At 53.1% G+C, this 24,431-nt stretch overlaps 1 protein-coding gene across 1 annotated transcript; it reads left to right on the forward strand.

Annotated features, from left to right (window-relative positions):
* Nucleotides 1–10,154: 10,154 nt before the first annotated feature.
* Nucleotides 10,155–23,107, forward strand: LOC115650797 (glutathione S-transferase 2-like). Its single transcript, XM_030561211.1, has 8 exons — nucleotides 10,155–10,263; nucleotides 13,452–13,530; nucleotides 19,900–19,964; nucleotides 20,477–20,558; nucleotides 20,797–20,901; nucleotides 21,520–21,611; nucleotides 21,735–21,845; nucleotides 22,776–23,107. The coding sequence occupies exons 1-8, from the start codon at nucleotides 10,228–10,230 to the stop codon at nucleotides 22,869–22,871; spliced, it is 666 nt and encodes a 221-aa protein (XP_030417071.1). The 5' UTR covers nucleotides 10,155–10,227; the 3' UTR covers nucleotides 22,872–23,107.
* Nucleotides 23,108–24,431: the final 1,324 nt, after the last annotated feature.

Consider the following 24,431-nt stretch of genomic DNA (forward strand, 5'->3'; position numbering starts at 1 on the left):
ACTGGAGCCACCCTGAATATGGACATTGGACTATAACCTATGGACTATTTCTAAGGCCATGTCTACATCTAAAATTTTGCAGCGCTGGTTGTTACAGCTGTATTAGTACAGCTGTATAGGGCCAGCGCTGCAGAATGGCCACACTTACAGCAACCAGCGCTGCAAGTGGTGTTAGATGTGGCCACACTGCAGCGCTGTTGGGCGGCTTCAAGGGGGGTTCCGGGAACGCGAGAGCAAACCGGGAAAGGACACCAGCTTCGCCGCGGTTTGCTCTCGCGTTCCCGGAGCCACCCTGCAAACCGCAGGGAAGGAGACCTGCTTGCTCGGGGTTCCGGGAACGAGAGAGCAAGCCGGGGAAGGAGACCAGCTTCGCCGCGGTTTGCTCTCGCGTTCCCGGAGCCACCCTGCAAACCGCAGGGAAGGAGAACCGCTTGCTCGGCGGTTCGGGGAACGAGAGAGCAAACCGGGAAAGGAGACCAGCTTCGCCGCGGTTTGCTCTCGCGTTCCCGGAGCCACCCTGCAAACCGCAGGGAAGGAGAACCGCTTGCTCGGCGGTTCGGGGAACGAGAGAGCAAACCGGGAACGGAGACCAGCTTCGCCGCGGTTTGCTCTCGCGTTCCCGGAGCCACCCTGCAAACCGCAGGGAAGGAGAACTGCTTGCTCGGCGGTTCGGGGAACGAGAGAGCAAACCGGGAAAGGAGACCAGCTTCGCCGCGGTTTGCTCTCGCGTTCCCGGAGCCACCCTGCAAACCGCAGGGAAGGAGACCTGCTTGTTCGGCGGTTCGGGGAACGAGAGAGCAAACCGGGAAAGGAGACCAGCTTCGCCGCGGTTTGCTCTCGCGTTCCCGGAGCCACCCTGCAAACCGCAGGGAAGGAGACCTGCTTGCTCGGGGTTCCGGGAACGAGAGAGCAAGCCGGGGAAGGAGACCAGCTTCGCCGCGGTTTGCTCTCGCGTTCCCGGAGCCACCCTGCAAACCGCAGGGAAGGAGAACCGCTTGCTCGGCGGTTCAGGGAACGAGAGAGCAAACCGGGAAAGGAGACCAGCTTGATTACCAGAGGCTTCCTCCTTCCACGGAGGTCAAGAAAAGCGCTGGTAAATGTCTACATTGGATTACCAGCGCTGGATCACCAGCGCTGGATCCTCTACACCCGAGACAAAACGGGAGTACGGCCAGCGCTGCAAACATGGAGTTGCAGTGCTGGTGGTGCCCTGCAGATGTGTACACCTTCAAAGTTGCAGCGCTGTAACTCCCTCACCAGCGCTGCAACTTTCTGATGTAGACAAGCCCTAAAAGGACTTTTGGCTACTACAAACTCACCTCTACTATGTATCTGAACCTCAAGAATTGAATTCAAATCTGTATGTGTATTAATCTTTTAACCAACACTCTCTCTCTTTTCTTTTCTAATAAATTTTAGCTTAGTTAATAACAATTGGCTAAAGCGTGTATTTTGGGTAAGATCTAGGTTGTAATTGGACCTGGGTATGTGGCTGATCCTTTGGGATTGGAAGAACCTTTTCTTTTATATGATGAAGAAAGATTTTCAGGAATCATCATCATATGTTTGACAGGTGTGTCTGGACGGAGGCCTGAGACTGGGCACTTTAAGGGAACTGCGTTGTTTGGACTTCTAAGTGACCAGTGAAGTACTATAGAAGCTCTTTTGTGCTGGTTGGTAAATCGAAGTATTGGAATAACCACCAGCGTTTGGGGTTTGTCTGCCCCATTTTGTTTGCAGTTCACCCTGATTGAGTGACTTCAGCTGGCTCCCACGGGCAGCACCGTCACAACCCCTTTCCTAGGAGGCTCCACTTCCAGCGGAGCCTATTTCTGTAAGCCTAGCCCTGGTCAGGGCTTCACCCAGGCCCAGGAGGAGCTGAGCCAAGACTCACTTAAAAGTCCCAGATTGTGTTGTGACAGATGTAAGCTCAATCCCTTTCTCTTTCCCCACAACACGGATGGAAGTTGTAATAGCCAAAGTGACTCCTCTCTACTCCTGAGTGATGGGTAGTGGCGGGTCGAGCTCATAGATATCAGGGTTTGGAAGGGACCTCAGGAGATCATCTAGTCCAACCCCCTGCTCAAAGCAGGACCAATCCCGAGACAGATTTTTTCCCCAGATCCCTAAATGACCCTCACAAGGATGAACTCCCAACTCTGGGTTTAGCAGGCCAATGCTCAACCCACCCCCAAACTTAAATGTTTCCAGCATTGAGATGAGCCCCTCAATGTCTGAGAGGTTTATTCCACCCTTATTAGAGCCTTTGAACCTCTTTCTCCAGTGAGGTACTGCCCGGGCGTAACTGTGACAAACTGGGAAAGTTCTTAATGTTTTCTCTGAATACTGTATTGGTGCCTCAGTGTCCCCATGGCAGTTTTTAAGTATCTGGCAGACCAAAGGGCCAGTGCACCTAAATGCCTGACACTCTGGGCTTGTCTACATCACAAAGTTGCAGCGCTGGTGAGGGGGTTACAGCGCTGCAACTTAGGAGGTGTACACATCTGCAGGGCATCACCAGCGCTGCAACTCCCTGTTTGCAGCGCTGGCCGTACTCCCGTTTTGTCTCGGGTGTAGAGGATCCAGCGCTGGATAGCGCTGGTAATCAAGTGTAGACACTTACCAGCGCTTTTCTTGACCTCCGTGGAATAAGCAGGTATTCCAGCATACCTGAGGAAGCCTCTGGTAATCAAGCAGGTCTCCTTCCCCGGTTTGCTCTCGCGTTCCCCGAACCCCCGAGCAAGCAGGTCTCCTTCCCTGCGGTTTGCTCTCGCGTTCCCCGAATCCCCGAGCAAGCAGGTCTCCTTCCCTGCGGTTTGCAGGGGGGTTCGGGGAACGCGAGAGCAAACCGCGGCGAAGCTGGTCTCCTTCCCCAGTTTGCTCTCGCGTTCCCCGAACCCCTGTGCAAGCAGGTCTCCTTCCCTGCGGTTTGCAGGGGGGTTCGGGGAACGCGAGAGCAAACCACGGCGAAGCTGGTCTCCTTCCCCGGTTTGCTCTCGCATTCCCCGAACCCCCGAGCAAGCAGGTCTCCTTCCCTGCGGTTTGCAGGGGGGTTCGGGGAACGCGAGAGCAAACCGCGGCGAAGCTGGTCTCCTTCCCCGGTTTGCTCTCGCGTTCCCCAAACCCCCCTTGAAGCCGCCCAACAGCGCTGCAGTGTGGCCACATCTAACACCACTTGCAGCGCTGGTTGCTGTAAGTGTGGCCACTCTGCAGTGCTGGCCCTATACAGCTGTACTAATACAGCTGTAACAACCAGCGCTGCAAAATTGTAGATGTAGACATACCCTCTGTCTCCTAGCAACTGATGGCCTGGGCCCCTCCCCTGCAAAGGTGCCAGCTGAAGGTGTTGGAGACAAAGGGATCAGGTGACCTCCTGGCCCGGGAAAGGGGCTGAGGAGAGACGAGGGGCTGGGGTCAAGGGTGGAGGGCAGACCTGGGGGTCTGGCTCACTGCCCCCCAGAATGGACCCAGCCGAGGGGTCCGGTTCGCTGTATCTACAAGCTCTGTTTTAGACCCTGTTCCTGTCATCGAATAAACCTCTGTGTTACTGGCTGGCTGAGAGTCACGTCTGACTGCAAAGTGGGGGTGCAGAACCCGGTGGCTTCCCCAGGACCCCGCTGGGGTGGACTCGCTGTGGGAAGCGCACGGAGGGGCAGAGGATGCTGAATGCTCCAAGGAGAGACCCAGGAGGTGAAGCTGTGTGAGCTTCTTGCCCTGAACAAGTCTGCTCGAAGGGAGAGGAGGCTCCCCAAAGTCCTGACTGGCTTGGTGGGGAGCAGTTCCAGAGCATCGCCCGGTGACTCCATGACAGTAACTCCAGTGATCACAGCAGCACGACCCTGGCGTAATATGGGTGTAACATAGTGGAGATTCGTCCCCCTCCATCTGCAGATTAAGCCAATGCTTATCCATGGGCAGGTTTCCAAAGCAGCCTAGGTCCCATTCTAGCACCAAGTGCAGAATTTCCAGCAGCGTCAAAGTGTCTTGCGTTGCGAGCACGAGTTCCACTGACTCATCCTTTCTGAAAGTCTTGGCCTCTGTCTCTCAAGGTATGTCTGTGGAGCAGTGAGTGGGCGCTTCCCAGCATGGGGAGACAGACACCCACTAGGTCTGCACGAGTTAGCATGCTAGAAATAGCAGTGTGGCTGTGACAGCACAAGCTGACATGTATATCATAGAATATCAGGGTTGGAAGAGACCTCAGGAGGTCATCTAGTCCAACCCCCTGCTCAAAGCAGGACCAATCCCCAACTAAATCATCCCAGCCTGGGCTTTGTCAAGCCAGACCTTAAAAACCTCTAAGGAAGCAGATTCCACCATCTCCCTAAGTAACCCATTCCAGTGTTTCACCACCCTCCTAGCGAAATTTTTTTCCCTAAAATCCAACCTAAACCTCCCCCACTGCAACTTGAGACCATTACTCCTTGTTCTGTCATCTGCTACCACTGAGAACAGCCTAGATCCATCCTCTTGGAACCCCCCTTCAGGCAGTTCAAAGCTGCTATCAAATCTCCCCTCATTCTTCTCTTCCCAAGGGGTCAGGCAGGTTTGTATTCAGGTGGCTAGGCTGAGCTGCCAGCCAGGCTAACTTGAGCAGAACAGGGTGTCTGTCAGCCCATGCTAGGAAGCACCCTTCTCCCTGCTCTGCCAACATATCCTGAAGCACTTCTGAAATCCCTACCCTGCAGCTGGCTGATTTCCAGAAGTGCCCTGTAGGTTGGCAGCTGAGCTCTGGAATATCTGGCCCCATCTTTGTAAGCTAAGGGTAGATCAAGCCACAGAAGCAGTCACCTACTCTTAAACCTACAAGAGTTCTCTGCTCTATGGATGTGTGAGAAACTTTGGACTAAGAGTGCAGAGGATTGTGGGATGTGGAATCCTCACTATTGGATGGTTCTGGGGTCACGCATGAAGACAGTTTGGGAACCCCTGCTCTATCTTTGCAAAAGATGGAGGAATGTGAATCAATAGGATCCTCTGACAGTCCTACTAACCCTGTCAACAGCACTGCAAACGGGAGCCAGAGAAGCTACGGGGAATAAAAGGGCTTTCTATGATCCCTGAAGGTCTTAGAACGCTGCTCTGGGGTAGGACTGGATCTGGTAGTGGTACTGGAACTACGTTTATACTGGGGCTGCTGAGAGCTATTGAATCAAACTGTAAACCCTGTATATAATGGAAACCACTTCAATCTGGGGGTGCTGCGACACTCCCAGGGCCCCTACTTCCAGCACCCATGGGATCTGAACCCTCCATTAAAGTTCAGTATTAAGGAAACTTCATTTTCCCCAAACACAGTCAATTATTCTCCCTTGGGAGAATCATTAGTTTTCAGGTCAGCTGTAGCAAGCTGCCTATTACAATACCACCCAGTACAGCTGGCTTAGTGTGGCAACGATGTCCGTGTCAGAATTGACTCTGACAGAGCAGGAGGCTTGGATTTGCCCCTGGAAGAAGCTGAGCCAAGGAACTGAGTCCTAGAGAGATTGGAGAGAACTAAATGCCTTTAGTCTGCAGAGCGTTAGAGTCTGAGCAGAGTTAGGGTATGGCTACACTTGCAGCAGTACAGGGCTGGGAGTTAAACCTGTCTTCGTACAGCTGAGTAGGGAAAGCTCTGCAGTCTGGTCACACTGACAGCCAGGGCCGGCTTTAGGAAGTGCGGGGCCCAATTCGAACACTTTCAGTGGGCCCTGGCAGGGATGACTTAAAAAGAAAAAAGTGTAAAAAAAAGCCTTCCATTTCTTCCATGTATTATTTACTTTCCATAACTATATAAATAATAAAATTGTATATTTGTACATTGCATCATATGTGCTGTTGATTGGTTATTAATGACTGCCATTTCACGTGTGTAGGTCCCCGCCACTCCCTGGGGGTGTGCACATATGTGGGTCCTTGCTGCTTCCTGCCCCCCTCATTGAAGCAGGTGTGCAGGTTACTGGCCTGGGAACTGCAGGGCAGCAGTGGACATGGGGCTGGTTCGAGGCAGGGCAGGGGCTGAATGGAGGTAGGGTCTGGTTGCAGGCAGGGCAAAGGGTGTGGGGCTGGCTGGAGACAGGGGAGTGTGGGGCGGGCTGGCTTCAGGCAGGGCCACAGTGGGGTGCAGCAGGGGTTGGCAGGGCTGGAGACGGGAGTATGGGACTGGCTGGCTTCAGGCAGGGGGGTGCAGCAGGGGTTGGCTGGAGACAGGGCAGGGCGGGCAGTGCAGGACTTGTGTGGCAGGGGTGTGTGGAGGGGTTGGCTGGAGAAAGGGCAGGGGGATTGGTAGGGGCTGGCTGTGGGCAGGGGGTGCAGAGCTGGCTGCAGGCAGCGGGGGACGCGGCTGGTGCGGGCAGGGCAGGGGGTGCAGCAGAGGCAGCTGGAGTCCCGGCTTTTTAAATAGCCCCCAAGCCCCCTGCTATCCCAGGGCTCTGGGGGCTATTTAAAGGGCCCAGGGCTCCCCTGCTTCTACCCTGCCCCAGACCTTTTAAATAGCCACAGGAGACGTGGGGAATGCATGGGGGTGGAGGGGCTCTGGCGGCTATTTAAAGGACCGGGGTGGCAGAGGCAGCTGGGCCCTGGCCCTTTAAATAGCCCCCAGAGCCCCCTGGTACCCCAGGGCTCTGGGGACTATTTAAAGGGGCCGGAGCTCCAGCCAGGGCCGTGGGGCTTGTCGCGCTCCGGCCAGAGCTCCAGCCGGGCCATGGGGCTTGTCGTGCTCCGGCCAGAGCACCAGCTGGGGCTGCGGGGCTTGTCGCGCTCCAGCAGAAGCTCCAGCTGGGGCCGCGGGGCTTGTCACGCTCCAGCCAGAGCACCAGCCGGGGCCGCGGGGCTTGTCGCGCTCTGGCCAGAGCACCAGCCGGGGCCGCGGGGCTTGTCGCGCTCTGGCTGAAGCTCCAGCCAGGAGAGTGGGGCCGCGGGGCTTGCGGGGCTCTGGTTAGAGCTCCAGCTGAGAGAGCGGGGCTCTGGGGCAGCTGCGCTCCCACCGGCGCTTTGGTCAGGGGAGCAGGGCCATGGAAGACCCTGGAGCAGACCGCAGCCGGGGTAAGTAAAAAAAATTTAAAAGGCGCCTAAAGCGCGGGGCCCTCTTAGGCTCGGGGCTCGATTCCCAGGAATCGGGCGAATCAGCCTAAAGCCGGCCCTGCTGCCAGCTGCCAGCGCACTGTCGTGGCCACATTTGCAGCATCTGCAGTGGCACTGGGAGCGGTGCATTATGGGCAGCTATCCCAGCGTTCAAGAGGCTGCAACGTGCTTTTCAAAACCAGGGGTGGGGTGGAGTGTGACAGGGAGCGTGGAGGGGAGAGAGCGAGTGGATTTTTGGAGCCAACACTGTATCAGCAGCTGCAAGTTCCGACCCTCTCCCCCACCCCTCTCTCACTCACTGGAAGCACCAGATAAGCAGCCTCCCCGAAAGGGACCCCTCCTCCCTCCCGCTGTGCTGCTTCTCTCCTCAAGCCCCCTCTCTTCAAGCCAACACTAGCTGTGGGCGTTCCAAAGGGAGCCCTCTGCCTCTGCTCATTCACAGCAAACAGTGGCTGTGTTTGTGTTTTTTGATAAGCTGCTCCGGGAGCCTGGAATTCACAACAAAACAAACAGAGGCATCACAACAAAACAAAGAGCGAGACCTTCACTTAAAAGCATTATGCGAAGGTTCCGGAGGTCAGTTACAGCGTAGTAAGATTATTCCCTGTTTACACTGGTACCCCAGCACTGCAGCAGCAGCGCTATTCTCTTTATTCCTCTCACCGAGGTGGAGTACATGCAGCGCTGTAGTCTGGGAGATACAGCGCTGTTTGTGCCTTGCCAGTGTGAACGGGGAGTGAGTTACAGAACTGTAAAGCCACCACCAGCGCTGTAACTCTCAAATGTAGCCAAGGCCTTAATATCTTAGCTCTAGAAGAGTTTAGACTAGGAAGCAGGGCTTCTCACTGCCATCTACAGAACCCGGACTCCAGATCAAAGAGTCTTGGCTTTGGAGGTTGTACTATTCGATTTCCATTCCAGATACAACAGAAGAGTCTTTGGGCGAAAGTTCAAATTCTCCACTGTTCCCCTGGCTCTTCATTTTATAGTTGTTGGTGTTCTCAGCACCCTTCCATCCCTTGCCTGGGAAATCCTGGGCCAGGGCAGAAGGAGGCACAAGGATGTGGGGTTTTCCAGTGGGCAGGATCAGACCCGTGAGCCATCTGAGCCAGTGTTCTGTCTGTGACGCTAGCCAGCACCAGACATTTCAGAGCAAGGGGGACAGAATCCTGAGCTGAGCAGTTCTGGAACTGCTCCAGAGGCAGTTTCTTCTCCCGCTTCAGTCAGAGGATGGTCTGTGCCTAGAAGCGGGAGGGAGTCACCCTGTGTAATGCAATTGTGGATGTTCTCACTATCCACAAAAATGGATAACCCTGTTTTGGGTCCTTCTGCAGTCTTGGCCTCAATTGCACATTGTGGCAATGAGTTCCATAGGCTCATTATGCACAATGTAAAAACACTATTTCCTTCACTCAGTTTCACATTTCATGCCTTTCAATAATAATTTTAAAAAGGTTGGGGGGGGAGTTGGAGTTTTAGGCAGAAAGTGGGGATGGGGGAATGAGATTTCAAAACCCCAGATGGGAAGTATTAGGGAAACTTATATTATTTCATATGTAGTTGCCACTGGGGCAAACCTGATTATTGTGACATCTTCCACTGATGGCTGGCTAGGACAGACACCAGTGTCGGGGCTTAGCTGACATAGCAAGGCCTTAAATTTCTCACTGCAGAAACCGAGCCAAAGCTAATCAGATGAAGTTCTAACCTCAGGAAGGGGTAAGCAGGGGTCCCCTTCATTCATCCACGTCCACAGAGAGTCCAGGCTCCACATCAAACCCCCCTGGATTTTCTACACATTCCTTCTCCATTTCATTTAAAGCAGAAAAAAGCCTCTTCTGGCCCTGGCCCAGAGGCTGCATGTTCTTCCATGCATCCCTGCTAAAAGACCGTGTTGATAAATGCAAGTAAAGCACATTGGAAGATATAATCCCAATGACACATATAAAATGATGGAGTCTAAATTAGCTGTTACCAGGAAAGAAAGAGATCTGGGAGTCATTGTGGGTAGTTCTCTGAAAACATCCACTCAACGTGCAGCAGTCATCAAAAAATCGAACAGAATGTTGGGAACTATCAGGAAAGGGATAGATAATAAAACAGAAAATATCGTAATGTCTCTATATTAATCCATGGTGCACCTGCACCCTCAATACAGACCCAACAGAAATGAACCAGTAACAAAAAGCCTCTCAGGGGCTCCAAACTACCATATTCCTTCGACCGCTACACTAAGGCCCTTTTCAGCAGGAGGTAAGGACCTAGTTCCTGCGGTACCCCCTCTTCTCTGGTCCCAGTCTCACCACTGTCCCCCTGCCTGCGATAGGAAAGGGGGCAGTGGTCATGGATGCCAGAGCCACAAACAAACCCTCCAACAATGGTGCAATGAGTGTGAGGGGCTGATATCTCTGGCCAGCTCCCACCTTGAGCGGAAACACAGGGGCAAGCAGAAAGGGGGAAAGTGTGCCCCAATCCAGTCGTGGCCTGCCAGACCCTGCCAAGCCAGCTTGGCTTGTGCATGCCAACCATTCCTGCTACGCTTTGGCCCAGGAAGCCTGGATTTGGCCTTTGCAGGTTTGGTGGCCGAAGCTGCCTCCTAGGGCTCTATTTTCTGCACCCAGATGAACCGAGCAAAGTTACTGCCTGAACCTGGATGGGCAGGGTGCGAATGAAGGGGCCGAGGTGACTAGGGAAGGAAAGGTCACTCACACCAGGTCAGAGTCCTGCCAAGTCAACCCCCCGTCAACACAGGCACTGCCCCACCGACCCCCAAGTACATGACAGAGGGTGTGCCATCCTGCTGCAGGGAGTTCTGCAGGTTGGCTAGCACCAGGGCATAACACTGCAGGGAACAGGCAGCAATGAGCTAAATTAACCTCCAAGCCCCCCAGAGATAGTGGGAGGTCGGTCCCTCGCGGAGAGCGGAGCGGAGCAGGGCAGGGCAGGCCAGGGGCGGGGGCCACAGGCGAGGGGTCTCTGCGGCTGCAGACAGCCGGGACAGGGTTAACAGGTAGGGTCCACAGCCTTCAGGATCCGCCCAGGCCTGGGGAAGCGAGTTTGGCCGGACAGGCAAGTAACCGGAATCCGGGGCGGGAGCTCAGATCTCCGCCCCCGCGGCCCTACCCAGCCCATCGAGCCGCGGCGGGACCGGAGCGCAGGGGCAGCATGGAAGTCACTCTGGGCTACTGGGACATCCGCGGGGTGAGTGCGGGCAGCGCTGGGTCAGCGCGCAGGGGGTAGCGGCCCCCCAGCTATGGAGACGGGGTGGGGGTGCAGGAGTGGGGCAGGCAGTTCCCCCAGGTATGGGGGAGGGGTAAAGGAGTAGGGCAGTCGGCCCCCCAGCTAAGGGGCGGGGTGAGGGTGCAGGAGTGGGGCAGGCAGTTCCCTCAGGTATGGGGAGGGGTAAAGGAGTAGGGCAGTCGGCCCCCCAGCTGTGGGAGAGGGGTGGGGGACACAGGAGAGGGGTAGGCAGCCCCCCAGCTATGGGAGAGGGGTGGGGGGATACAGGAGAGGGGCAGGTGGCCCCCTAGCTTTGAGGCGGGATGAGGGTGCAGGAGTGGGGCAGGCAGTTCCCCAGCTATGGGGATACAGGAGTGGGGCAGGCAGCCCCCCAGCTATGGGGTGGGGTGAGGGTGCAGGAGTGGGGCAGGTAGCTTCTGAGCTATGAGGGAGGGGTAAAGGAGTGGGGCAGTCGGCCCCCCAGCTATGGGGGACACAGGAGAGGAGCAGGCACCCCACCGCTATGGGGTGGGGTGAGAGTGCAGGAGTGGGGCAGGCAACCCTCAGCTATGGGGGAGGGGTGGGAGCAGGGCAGGCGGCCCCAGCTATGGGGGAAGGGTAAAGGAGTCGGACAGGCAGCCCCCCAGCTATGGGGGAGGGGTAAAGGAGTGGGGCAGTTGGCCCCCCAGCCATGGGGCTGGGGTGGCAGCTGGGCAGGCAGCCCCAGCTATGAGGAAAGATGTAAAAGAGTGGGACAGGTGGCCCTCCAGCTATGGGAGAGGGGTGGTGGATACAGGAAAGGGGCAGGCAGCCCCCTAGCTATGGAGGAGGTCTCTGTTGGGGAATGTATGGGTTGGTTCTATCAGGTTTGCTTGGGATCACATATCATGATAGCCAAGATTTGCCCGGGTAGCGGGATGGGCTCTTGCAAGCAGATCAGTTGACAATTCAGCTGTGAGCCCTAGGAGCACAGGGCCCCATCACCTGAAAATGTCTGTCCCCCACTCTTATCCCCTCCCCAAGGGTGGGGCTGGGGGAAGGTCATCCCTGCCCAGAAGCCAATGCCCATTTGCATCCCTGCAGAAAGCCCTATACACTCCTGGCCCCTGCCTCTTTCTGCAGTGAAACTCTGATGGACCCGTCCCACTGCCAGGCCTTGATTGGGCACTTTATTTGTAATTGTCTTTAAAAGTTTTGTTTCCCAACAGCAGGTGTCTGGGGACAGGGGAAGCATGTCATTGGTGGGTGTATCCCTCCTAGTGGCTGGTGGCTTGAAGGTCAGGAGCCCCATTGCAATTTTCCATTAGTTGCCATGTGGTCTCAGCAAGAAAGACCCTCTTGGGGTCCACAATGCAATGCAGGGTTTCTAACTCAGGCTATTGAAACTCCTAGGAGCATGTGTAGTGTTGTGGAGCAGGTGTGTTGTCGGTCTCCCCTCACACATACGATGTGCGCTCCATGGTAGATTTGAGTCTGTTGGAGCTTTAGCTCAAGCTGCAGCAGCTTGTATTATTATAGTCCACATGGGAAATTTATTCATTAAATTGGAGAAGATGGGGATTAATATGAGAACTGAAAGGTGGATAAAGAACTGGTTAAAGGGGAGACTGGAACAGGTCATGCTGAAAGATGAACTGCCAGGCTGGAGAGAAGTTACTAGGAGCGTTCCACGCAGAGCTCAGTCTTCGGTCCAATCTCATTTAACATTTTCATTCATGACCTTGGCAAAAAAAAGTGGGAGTGTGCTAATAAAATGTGTGAGTGACACAAAGCTGGGAGGTATTGCCAATATGGAGGAGGACTGGAATATCGCACAAGATGATCTGGAGGATCTTGAAAACTGGAGGAATAGAAATGGGATGAAATTTAATAGTGCAGAGTGCAAGGTCATGAATGTAGGCACTAACAACAAGAATATTTGCTATAAGCTGGGGCTGTATCTGTTGGAAGCGACAGAGGAGCCAAAAGACCTGAGTATTGCGTGATGACAGGATGTCTATGAGCCCCCAATGTGATGTGACTGTGAAAAAGGCTAATGCCTCACCTGATGCATCCTAGGACTGCATTTCTATTAGAGATAGGGAAGTGTTAGTACCATTATGCAAGGCACTGATGAGACCTCATCAGGAATACCATGTGCAATTCTGGTTTCATGGTGAAGAAAGATGAATTCAAACTTGAACTGGTGCAGAGAAGGGCTACTAGGATAATCAGAGACATGGAAAACTTACTGTGCAAGAGGCGACTTGAAGAGCTTGGCTTGTTTAGCCAAACCAAACGAAGGCTGAGGGGAGATATGATCGTTCTCTGTTACTACATATAGGGAGGGAGAGCAGTGCCAGTGTGGACACAAGAACAAACGGCTATAAACTGGCCATAAACAAGTTTAGCCCTGAAACTAGATGAAGATTTCTGACCATCAGAGAAGTGAAGTTCTGGAACAGCCTTCCAAGGGGAGCAGTGGGAGCAAAAAACTAACTGGTTTCAAGACTGAGCTTGATGAGTTTATGGAGGGAATGATGTGATGGGGGTGGCTACAATGACATGTGGCCTGTCTGTGACTGCTAGTAGCAAAAATCCCCAATGGCTGGAGACCGGATGTTCGATGAGGAGGGCTTTGAGTTATTCCAGAGGATTCTTTCCCAGGTGTCTGGCTGGTGGGTCTTGCCCACATACTCAGGGTTCAACAGATTACCATATTTGGGGTTGGGATTAGCAGAGACCCTGTGGTTTTTTTTTTACCTTCCTCTGCAGCACGGGTCACAGGTCACTTGCAAGTTTAAACTAGTGTCAGTGGTGGATTCTTGGTAACTTGAAGTCTTTAAATCATAGTTCAGTTACTCAGCCAGAGGCTAGGGGTCTATTACAGGAGAGGGGGGGGGAGGTTCTGTGGCCTGCGATGTGCAGGTCAGACTAGATGATAATGATGGTCCCTTCTCACCTTCCACTCTGAGTGATGGAGGTTCCCTGGTTCAATCCCCTGTGCAGTGTTTGGCTAAGGTAGAAGCTGTCACATGTGATCTGTGTATAGTCCTGGGCTCCAGCAGCTGTGAGCAGAATTGGGAGGAAGGTCAATTTATCTTGCTTTCTGGAGAGGGGCAAGCTCTGGGCTCGCCCAATGGAACTGGAGGGATCCTGACATGTAAATGCTCTTGTGCTCCTCTTTGCAGCTTGCTCACGCCATCCGACTGCTGCTGGAATACACGGGCACTCCCTATGAGGACAAGCAATACAGCCCCAGCGGGGAAGGTAAGGTGTCATGGCTGGAGATCGCGCCCAGGGCTGCCTTGGCCTGTGGAGCGTGAGACGGGCACTTGCAAGGTGCGTGGTCTTTTGCAATCTTGACAGGGAACCTGTGTGAAGATCAGAACTGGTGTTGGGGAGGGATACAGACGTGGCTGGGTCTGTACCAGTGCACTGGAAATCACATTGTGAGAGAGGGGTGCGCTGTTATCGTTAGGGCTAAGGAGCATTTTAAGATTCATGCTCAAAAGTGTTAAATAGCAATAAGCGTCCAGGTCCTTTAACAGCACTGAATGGTCCCCTTGTTGACCTGGCATCTTGGGTCCTGAGTCACCTTAGAGCAGGCCCTTCACTTAGGGTCTATGCTTGTTGAAGGCAATAGAGAGGCTGATGGTGGATCAAGCCCAGATCACAGCTGGAAATTACAAGGAAATCATTGACTAGGGCCAGATTTTTTTCCACTGCAAAAATCAATCAAGTTGCAGTTTACAGATCACACCAGGCAGGAGACCAGCAGCTTTTGCTGCCACCCCTGAAATTTTCCAGGACAACTCTGCAGGGCTAGGAGTAGAAACCAGTTCTGCGTAGGCTGTAACCTTAGACTCGCTGTTAGCAATGAGCTCCCTGGAGGGGCTCAGGTTTCAGCAGATGTGTTAGAAACTGCCTTTTACTCTCTGGCTGGGGATGGGATGTGAGGATTAGTCAGCTAGCGAGGTCAGTTCTGGAGGGCCGGCTGTACAGCCCCTCTGCATTAATGGGGAGGAGGGTCAGACCTGTTACCTCGGTTCCCCTAAAAACCAACCCAGGGTCACACTTGTATTAGTTTTATTACGATGCCGCTGTTGGGTCAGATAGAAAAGAGATGGAGCTTGTTCATACACGCAAACATTCACTGCATTCATACCCTCATGCACCCACACACTTACACAGGCGGCGAGTTACCAGAGACAGCATGGAGGCCGAGAAGCCGAAGCGTGGTAGATCTGGTGTGTCCGCCTGCGGTCACAAATCCAGGCTGCTGAGCAGGTCAAGGAGCAGCAGCTGCTTGTGTGCATGGCTGCTTCCTTTTGCTGGAACTGAGCGGCTCCTGTTATGTACACTGAGTTTTCCTTCTGTGTCCGTCACTGAGAAGCATTCCCAGACCAGTTCCTTTCATGCATACCAGGTTCTTCTTGTCTTTACAGCAGTTCATGACTGCCTTCTCAGGGCAGATTATATCAGACACTCCTGGCTCCTCTCTCCTTGCAAAAAGAACAGGAGGACTTGTAGCACCTTAGAGACTAACACATTTATTTGAGCATAAGCTTTCGTGGGCTACAGCCCACTTCATCGGATGCGTGCAGTTCCTCTCCACCCAGTCCCACATATACGCTCTTGTTCACATTCTCTCTGATTGCATGATGGGATATTACACAGCTTGGAAGTTCATACAAGAGGTAACTTGAAAAGATTACAGAGCTTGCAAAGGTTACAAAACTCAAAAGGCTATGCTAACAATAATTGAAGTTACAAAGTCTGCAAAAAGGTCGCAGAAGTTAATGATACACGTTACAGATCTTACAATCGCATTTGAGCGGAGGCTTTACATAACAAGACCCCCTTCTCCCTCCTGCCTTAGGTCACTCCTCCAAAGTCTGGTTCTACTGGGCTTGTATTGGCTTCTATTTGCTGTTGCTTACAGGGCCCGCTTCCGCTCCCACGGCAGTTGATAGCAGAACTCCCATTGCTTTCAGCGAGAGCAGGGATCTGCCCTATATTAAGACAATGCCCTCTGTCTGGAGCTGGCCTTTCTGCTGCTGTAAGGGATGGACTTTGAGGGGCCTGACGCCAGTTGGAGTCCATGGGAGCTGTGGGCATTGCTCAACCCTGGCCAGCCACTTGTAACAGCCACTTCCTATCTCCGCTCTCCCAGGGGCTTGGGTTAACTCTTCCGTGGCTGCAGAGAGACTCTGCGACTCTCTTGGCTTAGACCAATTTCCCACCTTGTTTTTTTGTTTTTTTTGGCTGAGTCATGCTTCCTAAGATTTGGTTATATAATTCTGAAGGTCACAGGGCTGCTCTTTGTCACAGTGAGCGAGAAGAAACCCCAGCTGTGTCAAAGCAATGCATTCTCCCCAAGCAGAAAGTGCAGCTGGATTAGTGCACGGGCAGGGAGTGGCAAGGGAGGGGTTGTGACGAGGTCAGGTTGCTTTTGGGCACGGATCCTTTATTACAACATTGCATATTTCTATCCCTTTAGAATCACGATAAAATTCCACCTTACAACTTCCCAGGGCACTATGAAAGTAAAATTCCCCTTTTGACTGAGACTCAGAAAGGGTGAGTGACTTTGCGTTAAGGTCACCCCGGCTTTGTCCTCACTGCAAAAAGGTGTTTTTTACATAGTTATTTCTCTCTCTGTAAACTCATGGTGGAGACGAGAGACTGGAGTTTTTACCTTGATGCAGCCTCCCCTATCAATCAGCTACGTTGGTGGTTCTCAACCTGTTTACCATTGTGGGCCACACCCTAGTGCTACCTGTATGGCCCTGAGGATGGCACTGTGCTGATTGGCCACAAGCGGCCTATGGGCCACAGGTTGAGAACTACTGAGTCACATCAAGGTAAGAACCACAGTGCCTTGGCCCCACCAGAATTTTACCTCAAGACAGCTATCACAGTGTAAACACACCCTTTCTTGCAGTGAAGACCAAGCCCTGGTGAGTGAGTGACAGAGCTGGGAGTGAAACCCAGGTATCCTCATGCCAAGCCTGTGCTCTCACCACTAGACTTTGCTCTCTTTATGGAAAAGAACTAGCTGTACACTGGACAGGGAGGTCCAGTTCCGGCAGATTGTCCTTACACTGGGGACAATCACAGAGCCGATCCTCTGGCTGGAACTCAGGACCCTGGCTGGAACCTGTACCAGGAGGTGCTTGTCACAAGCAATAGCATCATTTGTCTTGATTAAAGACCGTAAGAATTACAATTCCTGCCTTTCATGGCTGGGGAGAGGGAGATTCTCAGCTGGTGTAAATGGATCTGCCTGGATTTACAGAAGCTGAGGGTAAGTGGCCCATGGGGACCTATGAGTATTCTCAGGAACTCGTGCCCTGCCCCTCCCCTCTGATTCTGCTGGGTTTATACTCTCCCTGCCCTCCCAGTAAATCCTCTCAAGGTCTGTCTACGCTAAAGTTGGAGGTGTAACTGCAGCAAGCCTCTAGCTAGCTTGCATGCCCATAGCAGTGCTGGCTATACAAGCTCACCTTGGACCCTGGGTGTGTACTCAGGCAGCTGGCCCGTGCTGACGCAGCTTCACTGCTATCGGTACCTGGACCATCCAGGTCAAAGCTAGCTCAGGTGTGTCTACATGTGCTGCAATTACACCCCTAGATTGCACTGCAGACAGACCCTATGTCCCCGGGGTTGGAGGACCCTGGGCTTATATCCCAGTTCAGGCTGCACTAGTGGGGATGGATTTGCTGCACGTTTATTTCATAGCCAGCATGGCACCTGCAGGCAAACAGACCTTTGAGCACTGATAAGCGAAACCAGATTGCATATGGCCAATGACACTTATTGCCCTGTGTCAAATGGTGAGGATTTCATATCATTGGGGCTTGTGTGCACCCTGTCTGATTATAAAGGGGACCTGAGCCAGCAGGGAAGCAGGTAAATCCAGACACCGAGCATAGCAGTGAACTGGGCTATTGACACTAGCTCCAAGTCCTAGGAGGAACGTGCAGATTTAAGGTGGCTTAGAGCAAGGTTTCTGTGGGCTCCAAACACAGCCGAGGTTTCTGTAGCATCCATAGAAAATCTCCGTTGATACCACCTATCCTAGGGGCCTATATGGCCCCCAGAATCGTTGTATCTGAGCACCTCACAGGTTTTACTGTGTTTAGCCTCACAATCTCCCAGTGTGATAGGGAAGTGCGGTTAGTCTTGGATCCCGGTTTTACAGATGGGCAACTCGGGCTCTGAGCGGCTTCGTGGTTTCCCCAAGGGAACCCAGGGAGTGTATGGCAGAGCGGAGATTTGAACTTCAGTCTCCCAAATCCCCAGGCTCATGCTCTTAACTACTGGCCCATCCTATTAGAGATGGGCTTCCCGGCAGGAAAGGTCTTTGATTCTGTGTTTGTCTGGCACCCAGCACCCCGTTCTCAGCTGGCCTCAGGCACTCCAGTAATAAACCCCATATTGTGATCATGGTGTCTAGCCTTGGCACTGAGCTGTTTCATTATGTTTCTAAAAGGTCGGTAAATGGCATTGTCAGGGAACGAGAGGCCAGCGTGGGCGGGAGTGTTGGCCAAAAGGATCAGTTGTGGGGGCTTGATGTTAGCCATGTAAATGAGCGGCATGGCTTTCCTCAGAGGTGCTGAGCAGCTGTAGCTCCTAGGGATTTCGACGGGAGCAGGGGGTGCTCGGTACTTCTGAAAATCAGGCGTCTGTGGCCAGGTTTGGCATCTAAAATCAGAGGCCAGTGGTGAAAATTGTGGCCATTAAGTATCTATTGCTGCAACACTGCTCCTTCGTGCTTGGATATGTGGAGGCTTTTACCTGTTTTTTCTAGGCCCGGATGCCAAGCTGTATGTCCAGAATGGCATAGCTCAGGAACGGGAGGGGGAACACAGGTGGCTTTCAAAGTGGCCTGCCCCAGTGTTAGAGCAGCCCAGAGGGTGCTGTAAGCTACCACAGCCTTGAATGACTGCTCTGCTATGTCAGAACAGGCATGCCCCATGCCAGGAGCTGAGCAGAAGTATGGTATAGGGCAGGGGTGGTGAGTTGTATGGGTCTATGGTGCCCATGCTCCAGGAATATTCAGGGTCTGTGGTGCCCATGCTCCACCAGTGTTCGGGGCCGGGTCTCTCCTCTGGCCCTGCCTGCTGCCCCCAGGTGATTTAAAAGAGCCTGGTGCGCCCTGGCTGCTGCCATCGCCGCTGCCACCACCACCACCGACAGTGCAGTGGGGTTAAGGCAGCTTCCTGCTTGGCCTTGGTCCTTCCTACTCCTGGAAGCAGCTGGCATGGCCCCACGGCCCTGGTGGAAGGGGTGGGGGTGGTCTCCGTGTGCTGCCCGAGCACCGACTCCGCAGTTTTCATTGGCCGGGAACAGTGGCCAATGGGAGCTATGGGGGCAGTGCTCGTGGGCAGTGGTGCTAGGAGACCCCCAGCCTCCCCTCCTAGGAGCGGCTGCCAGAGGGGTGTGTTGGTCACTTTTGGGAGCTGCCCAAGGTAAGCACCGGACCCCTCATTCTCTCCCACACCCCAGCCCTGAGTCTGCACTCAAACTCCCTAGAGCCTAAACCCCAAACCCCCTCCTGCACCCAAACTCCCTCCCAGAGCCCATACCCCCTCCTGTAACCCTACCCCAGCCCAGAGCCTGCACCCAAACTCCATCCCAGAGCCCGCTCCCCTCCTGCACCCAAACTCCAGAGCCTTAGGCAGGTGGTGGCAAGCACTTGGACCCATTCTAGGCTCCACCAAAAATTATAAAAACCTGCTGCCCCAGTCATAGGGCTGTCCAAGGGTTTTCTTGGTGGGAAGCTCTGTCTGGGTTCTGGCCCTTTTCTGCTGCTAGAGTGGTGCAAAGTGGCCAGCATGGGGACCCAAGTTTTTTTCCAGCCCTGGACTTGGAGCAGTGTTGGTTAGAGGTGAGGCATGGGCCAGGGCCCTCTCCACTCAGCTCCTGGGGTGTGAGGAGAGGGAGAGAACAGGGAACTCAATCTCCAATTCTATCACCAGTCACTGTTGCCTTTCTGACTAAAAGTGTGGACTCTTGGCTTAAAGGCTACGTGGGTTGTGGGAGGGGGAATGGGAAAGGAAGGAGATGGCGGAGGGAAGATGTAAGGTGGGGGATGAAGAGGATGGGAGGGAAAGGGACACAGTGAGTGTGTGGGTGACAGGGGAGAAATGCAGTGGGGTGGGTATTTGTGGGGTGACAGTGCTGGTTAGAGATACTGTATCCCAACCCCTCCACTGCAACTCCAACCACCACTGCTACCCCACAAACACCCACCCCACTGCATCTCTCCCCTGCCACCCTCACTGCATCCACCCACTGCATCTCCAGCCCCACTCACCCCCACTCCCACTTACTGTATCCCAACACCTCCACTGCAAGTGGGAGTGGGGGTGAGTGGGGCTGGAGATGCAGTGGGTGGGTGCTGTGAGGGTGGCAGGGGAGAGATGCAGTGTGGCGGGTGTTCATGGGGTATCAGTGATGGTTGGGATGCAGTGAGTGGGTGTAGAGAGTAGGGTGGGAGATGCAGTTGTGGGGAGGTGATGTTGATTGGGAGGTGCAGTGGGGTGGGATTGGAGGGTTGGTGGTGAGGGAAATGCAGTGGGGGGCAGGTGTCCATGCCATGGGACTTACCATCCTGTTCTTCACCTCAAGGTCCTGATTATGATATAAGCCAATGGACTAATGAGAAAGAGAAGCTGGGGCTGGATTTCCCGAACGTACGTAGCAGCCTCCTTTGCTGTTACCCGTGAGTGATTGGGGAGGACAGGGTCGGAGAGGGAAGTGGTTGGAGACGAGCAGCTTTCACTGCTGGCTCTGAGGTGGAGCCAGGCTGTTGGCTGGGGAAGGTTCTCCCAGCTCTCCAGTGCCCCCTTGGCTGGTGCAGGAGTCTCAGGCCTTGCTGTCTTTGCAGCAGCGAGCACGTGCCATGCCCAGCCTGAGTGTGATCAGTGGTTGTGCATGGCCATAAGGTTAAATGCTAGGCACTCAACAGTGAATCTGAGGCCTTGCTGTCCATCTGCTCCCCCAAGCAGGGTTAAAAAGGGGCAGGGAGAGGCTGTGTCTGAGCACAGGTGGACTCCAGCAATGTGCAGGGCCTGCTCATGAGACACTTAGCTCTGCTCTTTGACCTCCCACCGACTAGGAGGCACAAGTAGCTTGGTGCCCTCCAAGAGCAGGATAAATGGGTGGGGAGAACTTATCCCCTGACATCCTCTCTTTGCCCTCCCAGCTCCCCTATCTCATTGACGGCCAGACAAAGCTCACGCAAAGCAATGCTATCCTCCGCTACATAGCGCGCAAACACAAGATGGGTGAGTATTGCTGCGAGTCGAAGGCTTGTCTGCATGGGGAAATTGACTGGACCCGCTCCTCTGGAATAGGTCCCTAGTCCAGAGTAAAAGTGATGGGCCATTATTCTAGAAGACCTAGGTCATTCCAGAATAGCTGTGCTGGTCAATTCCCCCCAGTGAAGACAAGCCCTTAGAGGCTAGTTGAGATTTAAACCAGGGTTGCTGAGCCTCTCTGCCCCTGTGTGTTTCTGGTTCCCAGCTGGTGAGAGCGAGGAGGAGATACAGAGAGTAGACATGCTGGAGAACCAGGTGATGGATTTCCGCCTGGCCTTTGCAAGGATCTGCTACAGCCCTGACTTCGTGAGTGCATCCCTGCTCCCCTGGGGGTGTGGGTCAGAGCTGGAGTGCAACAGATGGCTCAGGAGGGTCACATGGGGTTAACAGGTGTAGATATAATCCAGAGCTTTACAAGTCTCCATTAATTACCTGGGAAGAAGAGTAGTTATCCCCATTTTAGAGAGGCATGAGAGAGAGAAGTGATGTGACTTGCCTGAGGTCCCATAATAAACCAGTAGCAGAGGTAGGATAGAATTTGAGCCCTCCCTAGATTCAACACTGCCTGTTCCCCCAACCCACGCTGCCTCACAGACAAAGAGAGATGGAATTGGTCAGGGATTGTGTGTCAGAGTAGACCAGTCTGTGAAGTCTATTATGGCTCCTCTTTAGCTACAGCCTCCTCCTTCAAAGGAAGGTGAATCATTTCTATTGTGCACCAGACTGGTTACTTGATGCTGGCATGGCAGGGAGGAGAGTGTCTGGGATGGGAGTTCCCTTCAGATGATCAGTTTATGCCCCAAAGGTTGGGACTGAATTACCTCTGTCACTGCCTTGGGCCACCTGAGAAAGCCGGAACTCTGGGTGATGGGGATTGCGAGGATTTGACCCACAGCTCCCTTGCTTCTGTTTTCCCTTTTTGCAGGAGAAACTGAGCCGGAGTACTTGAGGCAGCTGCCCGGGAAGCTGAAACTGTTCTCCCAGTTCCTGGGGAACAGGAAGTGGTTTGCTGGGGAGAAGGTATGTGACTAGACAGGGACTGAGGATGTAGCTGCTCTGTGCTAAAGAGAGGCCAGAGATAAGAAGAGCAGATCGGGATGGTTCTGATCTGACGCTCTGCTTATTTTCATTCTGACTTCCAAGCTCACCTATGTCGACTTCCTCATGTATGATATCCTGGATCAGCTCCGCATGTTTGAGCCCAAATGCCTGGATCAGCTGAAGAATCTGAAGGATTTTCTTAAACGATTTGAGGTGAGCTTGGCCCTGACTCCCCTGTGACATGCTGCTCTCTGGATCTCCTGGGATGGCCAAGCTAGTTCCAGTTCTGCAGTGTCTGCAGCATGTGACCCTTGGTCAAGTTAAAGTTTTGTCAATTAAAGTTGATAGATGGTTTCCATTCTAAGCCTTCTGCACCCTTTGTCTTGTCAAAACAATAACCCACCTCTTGGTCCTTTTCACAATATATGGAATCAGAGTTCACTTTAAACAGGAGGTGTTCACTATAGAAGACAATCACACACTAAAGACATACAAACAAGTTTCCACATAGCTCAAGTTCCAGCACTGTCTCCCTTGTGAAAAGCTCCAGATAGGGAATTGGTGCACAGCACATAGTCACCTAATAGCTGAATAATATATTGCAAGTGCACATCATTACAGTCCTGAATTTCTCAAGCTTGGTTCTTGGGCAGAGGAGATTTTGATGAGCAGACTGAGTTTGGAACTGAACAAACTGTTTTTGAGAGATGGAGCTTTGAGAAGTTACAGGACTTCCGGCTTTTAGAAAGTGCTTTATCTGCTCCTAAATGTAGAGCAGCTCGGCAGTGTAAGGGCCTGGCTTCCAGAAGTGCTGAGTGAAATCGATCGGAGCAGTGAGTGGGTCAGCAGCTTTGAAAAATCACATCCTTGGGTCTGATCCAAAGCCTTTTGAAGTCTGTGTCAAGGCTCCCACTGATTTCAGCAAACTTTGGATCAGACCCTTGGTCCTCCAGAAGAATTGGGCCATAGGACATGTCTGACAAGACGTGGCTGCATGCCTTTCTGGTTTGCAATGGGGAACGATTCCCAAGCAGCTGTTTGGCTGTGGCCTGTGCTGAATTTCTGGCTGTGATGATGGGTAGGGGGCATGTGAGGAGCTGATGATGTCTCTTTACATTGATGGATCTTTTGCTTTCCCTGTAGGCCCTGGAGAAGATCGCAGCCTATATGAGTTCTGGCCGCTACATGAAGGCTCCCATTTTCTGGAGAGCTGCCCAGTGGAGCAACAAAAAGGAGTAGGCTCGAGTGGAGCTCAGCAAATGTCAAACAACTCTGTTGGCATTGACCCACTGCAGCATCTGAGAAGGAGACGGAGACCCCTGGGACCCCTCTAGCTTGCCAAGTCACATTAAACAGCAAATCAGTAATAGCTGAAATCCACAAGCCCTGTTGTAATCCTTCCTGCTAAGCTAGCTGTGATTCCCACTTACTGGCTAATGAAAACATTTTGGTGACTGTATAGTCATCTCAGCTTATTGACTTTCCTGGTTTCTATTTGTTTTTTAAAAATAGATCTCTAGGGAATTCTGATTAGTAGACCCTTAGTTCTACTTTTAAACCTCTTTTGAGTTTCAGCATTTATCCCAGCATGCAAGCCAGTTCCTGCTCCCATTGGTGCTCTTCAGATGGCCAAGTTGCTCTTTTACAAAGGGCTCTGAATTTCAGAGGTGTTGAGCACCCACCATTCCTTTGAGCCCATGTGCATATGAAAATATAAACAGAAGGATAATTCTCCCCTCCCCTTAAACGTGCTCTCTCCTGAAGCACCCCACACGCACTAGCTTGTGATCATACATGCAGAAAGAACATCATGTTTCAAAAGGGACGGAAGATTTTCCTTTGTGACTAGAGACATATAAGAAGTTGGCTAGTTCCTGAGGGCCATCAGGAGAAAGCCCTGATGTCATATCCAATGCATAATCATGGTACTAATTAAATCACCATCCTCCCCTCTGAAAGGACAGCTCAGCCAGGTAGAGGGGAGAGAAAGTTGGATGCACCCAATCAGGTTTCTAAGTGTGCTGTACCCTGCAGTCCCTCTTCTGATCCCCAAGAGAACTCAGTCTGGCCCCTCCATTTAGGTGGATACAGCAGAGCTGAGCTGTCTGGAAGCTTGGTCCCAAAGCACTGAGTTGCTGCAGCATTGCACACAGCTGAGAGAGCAAGTAATGCAGTGCTTGTATGTGCTGGGAGCCACAGCTGCGAGCAGGTTTAGGGAGAAGTAGTCTGGATTTGTGCAACTGCAAAGAACCCCTAGGGCATTAGTGGAGAATAGCAGAGAGGGACCTAGTCATTCCAGTCGGGTGGAGGTTTTGAGGCTTCTGTAAATCCCTGGCCTTTCAATCTCCAAAGCCACAGGCCTCTGCTGTGTAAGCTAAAGGAGATCTCCCTTAGCTGGCAGATGTAATAGGTCCTTTATCTATCTTGTGGGTTCAGCTACACGCTCAAGGATGGGCAAACTTTTTGGCCTGAGGGCTGCATCGGGTTTTGTAAATTGTATGGAGGGCTGGTTAGGGGAGGGGGTTGTGGCCCAGTCCCCACCTCCTATCTACCCCCCTGGAACCCCTGCCCCATCCAGCCACCCCTTCTCCCTGCCCCCACATCCAACCCCTCTTCTCATTCCTGATGGCCTGCCCAGGACCCCTGCCCCATCCAACCACTCCTCCCTGCCCCCTTCCCCCATCCAACCCCTCCCCTCATTCCTGATGCCCCCCCGCGGGACCCCATCCCCATTCAACCCATTCCCACCCCAACCCCTATCCACACCACCACCTCAAACTCTCCTGCCCTCTCTCCAAC

Source organism: Gopherus evgoodei, chromosome 4, assembly GCF_007399415.2.
Source record: "Gopherus evgoodei ecotype Sinaloan lineage chromosome 4, rGopEvg1_v1.p, whole genome shotgun sequence".
NCBI classification, from domain to species: domain Eukaryota; kingdom Metazoa; phylum Chordata; order Testudines; family Testudinidae; genus Gopherus; species Gopherus evgoodei.

Bases quoted from the DNA above. Each gene is read 5' to 3' on its own strand.
- LOC115650797 (XM_030561211.1), top strand. From the start codon at position 10,228: ATGGAAGTCACTCTGGGCTACTGGGACATCCGCGGG. The intron at 10,264-13,451 runs GTGAGTGCGGGC...TCCTCTTTGCAG, and splicing joins GCTACTGGGACATCCGCGGG to CTTGCTCACGCCATCCGACT. The intron at 19,965-20,476 runs GTACGTAGCAGC...TTGCCCTCCCAG, and splicing joins TGGGGCTGGATTTCCCGAAC to CTCCCCTATCTCATTGACGG.